Consider the following 10,796-nt stretch of genomic DNA (forward strand, 5'->3'; position numbering starts at 1 on the left):
CCTTTTTGGCTTACATATGTCAATTCGCCTGGATGACTAGATCAGCTCTGGAACACTCACTATCCCCCCCAACATAGAGGAACCTGATCTTAATACGACGTTTTTCCAAGGAGTTATTTTTTAAAAAACATCACGTTACAGCGAAGGTCTAGCCCATGAGCTCTCGGGGGGCATCACAAAATAGAAGATAATTCTGTCTGAATGTTTAGCTAGAAACTAGAGCGTGTAAAGACCGACGCGAGCAGCACTGCGGCACTCACTCACTCATAATACTTGAATAACTGTGCTTAGCTTAGCCTATATCATAAGGCGGAGTGTCCTTATTTATATTACAAGCAAAACAACATTGTATACACTTTAATATTTATTTATTTATAACTTTCGTCTCCTCAACAAACGTCACAGAGGTTCAAACAGCAAGTAATATACGTTATTATATCGCATGATTGTTTGTACAGACGCCGCTAGCTACAGCGAGAACTATCAAAGTAAACATAATACTGAACTCTTATACATTTCCGATACATCAAAATGCTGGTAACACTGATATCGAGACACGAAAAGCGTAAAAAACTGTAGCTATTATTTTTCAACAAATACATGTTACTTCGATTAAAACTCTAATAATAACGTGGAATGCAAGAGGGTACTCGATATTATGACTTTTATAACACGCGAAATACAAACGGGCATAAAATAATTCATTGTTAGTGTATAAATAGTATATATTTTATATAAATAACAACTAATTAACTGTAGTCGCGGCGGGCCGGCGGCATTTGTTCGTATATTTACAAATGAAGAGTTGTGGGGATCCGCCGATCGGCCGCCGACGACAGATTTCAACAATTGGAATCACGAATTCTGCATTGAAATACGAGTAATAATATAATTAAACCTATTCACACTACGTAGACAAGACATCTATTAGTGTATTAACAATACGCGTCTGCGTAGTACATTGTACGACATTATGTTACAGTGTGCGGGTCTAGTCTTCGAGGTTGCGGAACGCGGCCGCCATGTCCTCGAGCAGCTGGTCGAAATCTGCCTTGATCTTAGCCTCGCCATCTTTCACGGGGTCCTGAGATATATACAAAAGGTTTTATATTAGCAAAATAGATTGAACAACTTAAGGCTTTACGAGTTTTTTACAATCTATACTAATATTATAAAGCTGAAGAGTTTGTTTGTTTGTTTGTTTGAACGCGCTAATCTCAGGAACTACTGGTCCGATTTGAAAATTTCTTTCAGTGTTAGATAGCCCATTTATCGAGGAAGGCTATAGGCTACTTTTTATCCCGGTACGGGAAGTAGTTCCCACGGGATGCGGGTGAAAGCGCTGGTAAATTAATATAAATGAAACACCAGGGTTTCCAAGTCATCAATATAAGTGATAAGGTCCGAAATTGTCACAAATTCGGACCTTATCACTTATATTATGTTAATGTTAGCGGTTTTGTAACAAATCCTTGTCAGTCAAAGTCAAAGGTTTTCGTTTCATATAGACTATAGACCTATTACAGGTGCTTTGGAAACGTCAAAGCTAATTGTGCGGTTCAAAAAGAGTAGGAGGATTTCAGAAGGGGTGGACACATTACCCAAGATTATAAGCTGAATATTGGATCATACCTTGAACTTCATGGATGACAGCTGGTAGAGCACGTTGCCCATGGCGTCGCGGATGACGTTCCACGTGACCTTGTTGTCGGACTGCGCGGTGGACTCCACGGCGTGACGCGACATGTCGTAGAACGCGATGATGTTCTTCAGCATGCCCACCGTCTTGTAGAACGGACAGAAGCGATCGTACGCCGAGTAGCTGAGGGGAGAAAACGTTTCATATTTTTAAATTGAAAAGTATGTCTACTGGACAATTTTTAAAAATAATTTAAGTGGTGTGTAAACTTCTGTTGAGATATAACTATGAGCGTAATGTCATGGGTTACGGGTGAAACTGCTGCCGGAAGCTAGTTGTTTATAATAAGAAAGATACATAAATGAATTCCCTATTCAATATTTTCTAGTTGTGCAATGGACTTTCAGTTTTGGTACTGTTATGAGTCATTTAGCAGTGACCACAAGCTTGAAGAGAGCAGTTGAAAAAAAATCCCGAACATTATTTGTTTGCTCCAAGACACTTAACTGGCATTAGATAAGAGCAAAACTACATGTTCTTCCTTTTTTCATCGTACATCTATGGCAGACACCCATGTCATTGTCATTATTGGCAATGTGTAGTGGTGATATCAACCTGTTCTGCTGCAAGAAGTCGTCTTTGAGCAGCTTGGCGACCTCGAGGGTGATCTTGTCGGTCTCGGCGAGTGACGCTTTGCCGACCAGCTGCACGATTTCTGACAGATCCTCCTCCTCCTGCAGGATCTCCTTGACCTGGTGAAGCGTACAACATATGATTATGATTTTGTTGTTTATTGAAACTGATATAAAACAAGAGTTGATAGAAATCGATTAGTGTCGCTTACTACCAAAGTTTTCATTCATCATGAATTCAAGTACGATTTTTAATCTCATTGTCTTTTTTCAATATTATAAAGTGTTGTTCGTAAATAGTTTTAACGCACACTTCATTTTATAGACTGCTCAAACATCATTCTATTGTTCTCACACTTATATTGCTGAGACATGAAGACTTTTAAATAAGCCTTAAAGTTAAAGTTTGAAAATAGTTATCTGTAATAATTATCAATATATCAAAACACCCACCTTAGTCCTAAGAGGCACGAACTCGACGTAGTTCTTGTCGTAGAAGTCGTCGAGGGCTCGCATGTACTTGCTGTAGGAGATGAGCCAGTTGATGGACGGGAAGTGCTTGCGCTGCGCCAGCTTCTTGTCCAGGCCCCAGAACACCTGCACGATACCCAGCGTGGCCGCAGTTACAGGGTCAGAGAAGTCACCTCCGGGGGGAGATACGGCACCCACGATGGATACGGAACCTGGGGGTAATTGGGTTAATAAGTCATTTGTTTCCGGAAATTGTTCCTGTCATTACTAAAGCAGAAATATGAAAAGATAGTAGACATTTTCAAAATACTTATAATATTTTAGCTGTAACATGGTTGAAGTTAAAACTTGTGTTCAGTGATTTTGGTGGTTGTAAACTATTTCAGATTTTTGTAAATGATACCTTGACAATTTAGATTAACAGTCAAGTTAACCTGTGCCTTTTAATATTTTTTTAACTTATTGACTTACTTATCAACAGACATGACGATTAATTTATCAATAAAAATAGCTAATTAACTTTTTATCTACATCATTATTTCAGCCAATTGCTGTTCACTGCTTAAGGTAGGCCTCCCCAACAAAAAATACATTAATTTATATTATTACCTAACTAAACCCAAAATACAAAACCGCAGTACCAACCTTCCCTGTCGGGGTTACCCAGACACTTGACGCGTCCGGCTCTCTCGTAGAAGGAAGCTAACCTAGCGCCCAGGTATGCGGGGTAGCCGGAGTCGGCCGGCATCTCCGCCAGGCGACCCGAGATCTCACGCAGGGCTTCGGCCCAACGGGACGTGGAGTCAGCCATCATGGACACGTTGTAACCCATGTCACGGAAGTACTCGGATAGAGTGATACCTAAAAGGTGGAAATTGGTTAATATATGTAAAGTAGTTTGGGGACACATTAAAAGTTTGGAATGTCACTTTTAAAGATAACTCTTAAACTTCAGTGCCATTGATCATAGAAGCAAGAAAGGTTGTGCTGTTTAAGAACAAGCTTTTAAAAGATGGTTTTTCATTTCTCCCCAATTTCATAATTTCAAATCTTTATCAAGTGTTGCTTCTCTTAGATCAGGTAGTTGAAGCACTGCACATTCATTATCCAGTAAATTTGGGTGACATTTAGCTACATTATGTAACGGAAACTAAACTATAGTTCTCGTGACATAATGTAGTTTAATTTTTGTCTGATTAATGCAAAAACTGTTTCTTCTGGTGATACATACCAGTGTAGATGGAAGCCTCTCGGGCGGCGACAGGCATGTTGGAGGTGTTGGCGACGAGGGCAGTTCGCTTCATGATGGACTCCGTCACGCCCTCGATCTCCACCGTCAGCTCGGGGAAGTCACGCAGTACTTCTGACATCTCGTTACCTGAACATAAGTCACTTGGTTACAAGTACATACTAGCAAATTAGAATATATTTTTTTATCCAATACAATTTAATCTTTTTATTTTCCGGTGAAATATGTCTTTTAATTGTTTACATATTTAAATAAATAAAAAGTCATATCAAGATAGTTTAATTTTGATTAAGTGCCTTCTCAAACGAAGTATACAATAAATGAATACTTTTGGACTTCATAATTGACAAAAAAAAATACATAAAATTAAAATGTTATAAAATTAGCTTTATAAATAGAGACTAGGTTACATACCACGCTCTCCGCACCCGACGTACACAATGACATCGGAGTTGGAGTACTTGGACAGCGCCTGCGAGATGACAGTCTTGCCGCAACCGAAAGCTCCGGGGATGGCAGTTGTACCACCCTGGACGCAACTGTACACACAAACAGACAGTTTTATACATAATACATATTATTAATAAAAACGCATCGAAAATCTGGTAAAACATGCTGGAATTCAGGCTTTATTCCTCATTTTTCTGTAGTGTTTAATAAAGTGAATTATAAAACTGTGAAAATAGACGAAGTATACTCTTGGACTGAAAGTTATAACCAGCAATAAGAACTGCCTGGCGTAAATACCTTTTTTATTTTAATAATTAATATTTCACACTATGTGGTCTTGTGTCCAAAAATATCAATTCTTTCTTTCTAGACTTGACCGGGCAGAGATTTAAGAAGACATTGTAGTAAGTAAATAATAAAACCTTATGTCAGGAGACAACTAGATCGATATACATCTTAACTTACGGGAAGAGTGAGTCGAGCACCCTCTGTCCGGTGAGCAGCGGATGGTTGGCGGGGAGCTTCTCGGTGACGGGCCGCGGCTGGCGCACCGGCCACACCTGCAACATCGTGTACTTCTCCTTCTCGCCGTCGAACTCTGTCTCCAGCACTACGTCCTGGAGGATAAAGAGGGGATATTAATGCATGTGTGCTAAGTGTAATAATCACGTAGTGGTAAGGTTCTTTTCATTTTATGGAGGTCTATTCTATCTCAAGCTATCTTATCTTTTACCAGCATCACGTGACGTCAAAGATACAGAGTAGATTTCTTTTTTTTACCCGTTTCTAATTTATTTAAACAGTGTATTGAAAGTGTAGAATAATTACAAGTGAAGATAACAATTTGTCTTTTAGGCTGTTATAAAAGATACGACGATCATAGTAGTAATTATAAAATCGTTATTGAATTGTTAGTATTTTTTGATTATGTTCAGTCAAGTAGACCAAATAATAGTTTCAAAATAATCCAATAAACTAATTAAAAATCTTAAGAATCACAAGATCTAATCACAAGGGATTATAAAAATGCTCAAATAACTCACAGTGACTTTGTAGTTGCCAGCGGGCGCGATGTATGTGACGGTACCCTTGGCCTTGGGCGGGATCAGCATGCGGTGCTTCACCAGCGTGTTCTCGTGCACCAGACCGTACAGGTCTCCTCCGGTGATGTGGGAGCCCGTCTGGAAATATGCTCATGTCGTCAAAATTATGTTCCAAAAGATACTTTAGCAAAGATATGTTGAAGGACCTTCTAATAAATGTCTTTTGACCTTTCATTATTCTATGTTTCCTTTACTATTATTTTTCTGTTAATCTTTTGTCTTAGGGGCTTTTATTCTTTTTCTATTACTTCAACTGATATTTTCTTTATTCTTAAAACAAATAATTGCTCAATAGTTTGTTGTGTACTCACCTTAACATTCATGGGAACGAATTCCCAGCTGACATCCCTAGCCAGAGAGGGTACGTTCACACCCTTGGGGATGTAGATGGACTGTGTGAGCTCGTTAATGTCCTTCAGGGGACGCTGGATACCGTCAAAGATGGAGCCCAGGATACCGGGGCCCAACTCCACGGACAGGGGCTTGCCGGTACGGAGTACGGGGTCACCCACGGTTACACCTGAGGTTTCCTCGTATACCTGTGCACAATACACTTTGTTACTATTACCTCGATCACAAATACGAAAGTCGATAATCACTACATCCCGTTGTAGCTTTGTACGCTTAAATCTTCAAAACTACGCAACCGATATTCATGCGTATTTTTTTTAATAGAGTGATTAAAAAGGAAGGGTTATATGTATGTTTATTAACATACATTAAATAGTGGGGAAATACTGTTATCCCGTGCGAAGCCGGAGCGGGTCGCTAGTTTTAAATAATTAAAAATAGAGTAGTGAAAAATAGTGGTCATAAAAAGCCATGCCATACCTGGATGGTGGCCATGTCACCCTCCAGACGGATGATCTCTCCGACCAGCTCGTTGTATCCGACACGCACCAGCTCGTACATAGCCGATCCGGACATCTTCTCCGCCGTGACGACTGCACCACACAAATAAAACATTTACTACTAACATCACGTAATAAGTAGAAAAGCTATCCTAGATGCATCCGATGAGGGATGTAAGATGTTATTCCATTAAACTAATGCGTTCGGGATCGGATGCCAATTTTTCTGCGTGCCAAGCAAAATAAAACTTGAGAAGACCAGGGCGGAAACAATATAGTCTTATCGCAGAAATTGCGTAAACTACAATTGGATCTGCCAATGGTTTTTTTCGTAAAATGGGGGTTAAATAGCATAAAATTATTGCATAGCTTTCAGCATGCAGTCAGTCATGTAATAATGAACGGCATCGGGTGCCAAATACGCATGACAATGACGTAAGCATTCATAACGTTTGACCTATATTTTGTGGAATATTATTTAATCTGAACAGGGTTATGAACCTTCTTACTCCCTAATAAAAAAAACATTTAAAAAATTGCTGGGTATGGAAAAAAACATGCGCCAACCCTAGATAGAATTGTGATAAGGACTTACGATGATACCGAATCTCAACATTTGATTTTATCCTTACACAAATGTACCTACAAAATCCTGAATAAGATTTTTCATATTGTAATGGAAGATGCCATTAAGTAGAAGAAAGAATGTTCCTATTAGGAAAAAAATATACATATGTATAGTACGTACCGGGACCGGATACGGCAAATACGAAGCCGAACCTCTCCTCGATCTCTTCATCGGCGATCGTCCTCAAGCCACCCCCGGTGAGCGCTCTAGCCATGGTGAATTATTATTAATTCTTCCTGTACAAACAACAGAAAAATATATTAAATACCTTAAAATAAACTACAAAACCTGCTGCAGTAGATGAGCAAGAAATGGTAGAGATTGAAAGCCAAGTTACAAAAAGAAGGTATTTCTTTTGTAAGTTATTTGTTACGACCTTCATTAATTTGAAGTGGTGTTTGCCGCTGCTGTGGATAGTGAAATTAGCTGGCTTGGCTGTGATTGTGGATGGTGAAATGAGGAGTAAATTAAATATTGCAAACATTGATTTGAATATTTCTGGTGTTATTGCATGGTTTCCTACTCTTTAGAAGTAATCGTGAAGATTCCAAGCTTAAGCAATTAAATGATACTTGAGTTAAGCACTTAGAACAATAGTAGATAGATATAGCACACTTGTTTTATCTCTAGTTTACATAAGAACACAGTAATGTACATTTTCACACATTATTCTAATTGAAAAGATTGTCCTTGATTCTGCCATTATTTACACAATGTAATGCAAGAAACCACTGTGATGTCACTCTGTCTTTTTTGTAAAAATATACAAATCATATTAATGCTAAATGCTGTGAAATAATTGAATTTAATTGTCATTGAATAATAATTAATAACATACCCTTAAAATATTATTAATATTTAGTACTTATTACAATGTTACTGGCTGGGCTGCCACCATAGACTGGAAGATCAGCTGACTGCAACCTTTTATCAATAAGCACAGATAAAAACATTCATCCATCACTGTCAAATAAAAAGAACATTTTGGAAAAATTCTAATGGTTGGCTTGAATAGATTTGTTCCCTTTTGTTCTGCATGTGTCTATTCAGCCATTTAGAGGTTTGTCCTTGACCTGAGGAAATTAGCAATTTCATAACATACTACCTGTAATTTACATAATAGAAAAAATCTAAAATACTTTATGTTGTTACGGTACAAAGACAGTATATTCATTCAGTGGTGGCAGAAAATCGTATGACCCAGATATACCTTTTCTATTATTTGATACAAGTATTTTAAACTTATAATTTGTCATATTTTGAAAATTGCTATGTGGTTAAAGTATGTCTTGAGGAGCATCTCTTCAAATGAAAAAGATTCCAAACTCATAAAGTAAATACTCTGCCTCTAAGGATACCCACTGACCCAATCTTTTGGTATATAGTCTGAACAAGTGATATGCACATAATAATTAAGCGAAAATGTTTATCATGATAGACTTAGACCCATATAACTCTAGCAATAATAGTGGCTAGTCAATCAGCCTATTATATCATATTGCATAAATGTTACCAATCAGATCCTAATTGGAAGTTGTGCAGGTACCAACTGGTCAATACATGGACATTAACGGAAATAATGAATGTTTATCTCATCACCAAGACGAATATGATGTACTTTAGTTAGCAATACACAGACCAAACTGTTATACAGCTACTTTTACATATAATGGAAAACTTTGGAAATTGCCACTGTGTTAAATAACAACTTAAGACATATCTGGACATAATTTGTAGAAGCTAAGTGAAATATATTCGTCGTTATTTGGATCTCAAGTGTTCTGATACATATCTCAGTACAGTCACATGATAAATGGGTGGAACGATAATTATCCAAATTAAGCTGAAATAATCGGCTCAAACACCAGACACGCCTTCAGTTAATGCTTAAATACGTACTACAAGCACATAACAATCAAATTGCACCGCCTGCAAATCTTATAATCCCAATAATGCGTGACATTTTACATGGTTCTCAAGAAAAACTACTATGGCAGAATCAGGAACAATCTTACCGCAATTTACGATGAAAAGAAAGGATATCCACAGTCAGTAACACTTACACCTACGACAATAAACTAAATAATGTATGAATTGTGATATTTTAATATTTAAAATCCAACTCACGGGACGAGAAAGATGGAGAAGACGGACCGAGAATGGCGGAGGATCACAACTTATCACAAGACCAGTGATAGAAATGAAGTCAGCTGACCTAAGTCTATGCCACATTGTCTATTCCACACACTTCATTGATTTTCTGTCACTACACGGCATCACAGTCTATGGTGTTGTAAAAATTTTGTACGTAATTTACAACCTTCGTGCGATGGCATAAGGTCTATTATGGTATGTTCATCACATTAAAACTTTTTAGTAAATTTTGTTTATGCTCAAATTACAAAATTACTATATAACTGACTATGTATTATAAAACATTGGGCAATGTTTCTTCTAAAAGCTAGGTACGAAATGTCCCAATAAATACATTCGATGAAATTTTACATTTTTTCTGAATGAACATCATCATCCTCCTGAACATCATTATTCCAATTTTATTTGAGGTCGGCGCAGCATGTTTTCTCCTCCTAGACTCTTCTATAAAAAAAGAGAAGAATGAGAAAGAGAATGCGTTCCTGACACGTCGCGATTGAACTGACGACGTAACTTTGCAATGGCGTTGCAGTTACGATAAAAATATTTTTGCTGGTTGTTTACCGTTTTAACAATTGAGGAGCATTAAAACAACATTATTATATCAATAATCAATGAATGTTATTACGTCGTCAGTTCAATCGCGACGTGTCAGGAACGCATTCTCTGAATGGCCGAACTATATCTGCCGTCATCTCACAAGTAACATTCAATTCAAGACATATATTTTCCCTAAGTATATAATCTACGCACAAACAACAAAAATAAAATTATTTATTGTTCGTTTGTTTGTATCCTAAAGGCTCCAAAACTACTGAACCCATTTGATTTCTATTTCACTGTTGGAAAGCTAGACTATCACGTATTACGATGGGTGGGTGGTTATGGTGGATATGGTGGGTTTTTCCCACGAGATGCGGATGAAACCGCGACAAAACAGCGAATATACAATATAATGTGTACCTATTTAATGAGCAAAGGTGCCAAGCTCCACTTAATATTAATGTAAATCAACAATAACTAAGTTTTTATCCTTTACATTCAGTCAAGGAAATACAAGATGAACCAAATGAGGGCCAAGAATACCCAAGCTCATAAGTCATTTCCTATACCCGAATCTTGTTATCTGAAAATTTATTTCATAAATCAATACCTGCCTTTCTTTGTCCTTGATCTAAAATCCAAATCCAAATTAGATCAAGGACACAGAAGAAAGAAACTAGCCTTAGATGGCAGCACTTGAACGTTCGAAAATGATGACATAGATGACACCTGTCAAATCAACGGGAAAATAACGCATGCGTTTTTTGCGAAGACAACTAAACCGCATCCTTTGTTTTCTAGTTTTCTGTTTTATAACATATTTCGCAAATTTTCAAGTCGTCTAAGACTTGATTGACAAAATAATACATACTTCTTATTTAGTGATAAACTCAAGTATATTCCAGTAGTATCGTACGCATCGTAAACATAAATTTCGTTGACAAATTAGATGTAGGTTGTCTGTCCCAATGACGCGATCTCCTGGGACGAGTATTATTATTAACCAGTTGATGTTCTTGCAGGAATAGTAAAGACATACAACTGAGTAAATCATTATCTTGGCTGCTACGACACGG

At 37.6% G+C, this 10,796-nt stretch overlaps 1 protein-coding gene across 3 annotated transcripts; it reads right to left on the reverse strand.

The window, feature by feature from the left end:
* Positions 1–351: 351 nt before the first annotated feature.
* On the reverse strand, positions 352–9,282 carry LOC124636470 (V-type proton ATPase catalytic subunit A). Of its 3 annotated transcripts, none has more exons than XM_047172570.1 (13): positions 9,151–9,282; positions 7,144–7,259; positions 6,376–6,488; positions 5,856–6,083; positions 5,485–5,622; positions 4,907–5,058; positions 4,406–4,530; positions 3,974–4,120; positions 3,388–3,603; positions 2,725–2,954; positions 2,255–2,391; positions 1,633–1,822; positions 352–1,084 (listed from the first exon to the last, which is right to left on the reverse strand). In XM_047172570.1, the coding sequence occupies exons 2-13, from the start codon at positions 7,235–7,237 to the stop codon at positions 992–994; spliced, it is 1,863 nt and encodes a 620-aa protein (XP_047028526.1). In that variant the 5' UTR covers positions 7,238–7,259; positions 9,151–9,282; the 3' UTR covers positions 352–991. The 3 variants fall into 3 exon arrangements, with proteins under 3 accessions (XP_047028526.1, XP_047028528.1, XP_047028527.1); XM_047172572.1 differs by lacking the exon at positions 9,151–9,282 and adding an exon at positions 9,039–9,057; XM_047172571.1 differs by lacking the exon at positions 9,151–9,282 and adding an exon at positions 7,862–7,880.
* Positions 9,283–10,796: the final 1,514 nt, after the last annotated feature.

Source organism: Helicoverpa zea, chromosome 14, assembly GCF_022581195.2.
Source record: "Helicoverpa zea isolate HzStark_Cry1AcR chromosome 14, ilHelZeax1.1, whole genome shotgun sequence".
NCBI classification, from domain to species: Eukaryota; Metazoa; Arthropoda; class Insecta; order Lepidoptera; family Noctuidae; genus Helicoverpa; species Helicoverpa zea.

What these genes read in the sequence shown, in the direction of transcription:
- LOC124636470 (XM_047172570.1), bottom strand. Translation starts at nt 7,237, where the DNA reads ATGGCTAGAGCGCTCACCGGGGGTGGCTTGAGGACGATCGCCGATGAA. An exon ending in AGAGGCTTCCATCTACACTG is followed by an intron (nt 3,604 to 3,973) that starts GTATGTATCACC and finishes TCCACCTTTTAG; the next exon opens with GTATCACTCTATCCGAGTAC. An exon ending in TCGTGCCTCTTAGGACTAAG is followed by an intron (nt 2,392 to 2,724) that starts GTGGGTGTTTTG and finishes ACGCTTCACCAG; the next exon opens with GTCAAGGAGATCCTGCAGGA.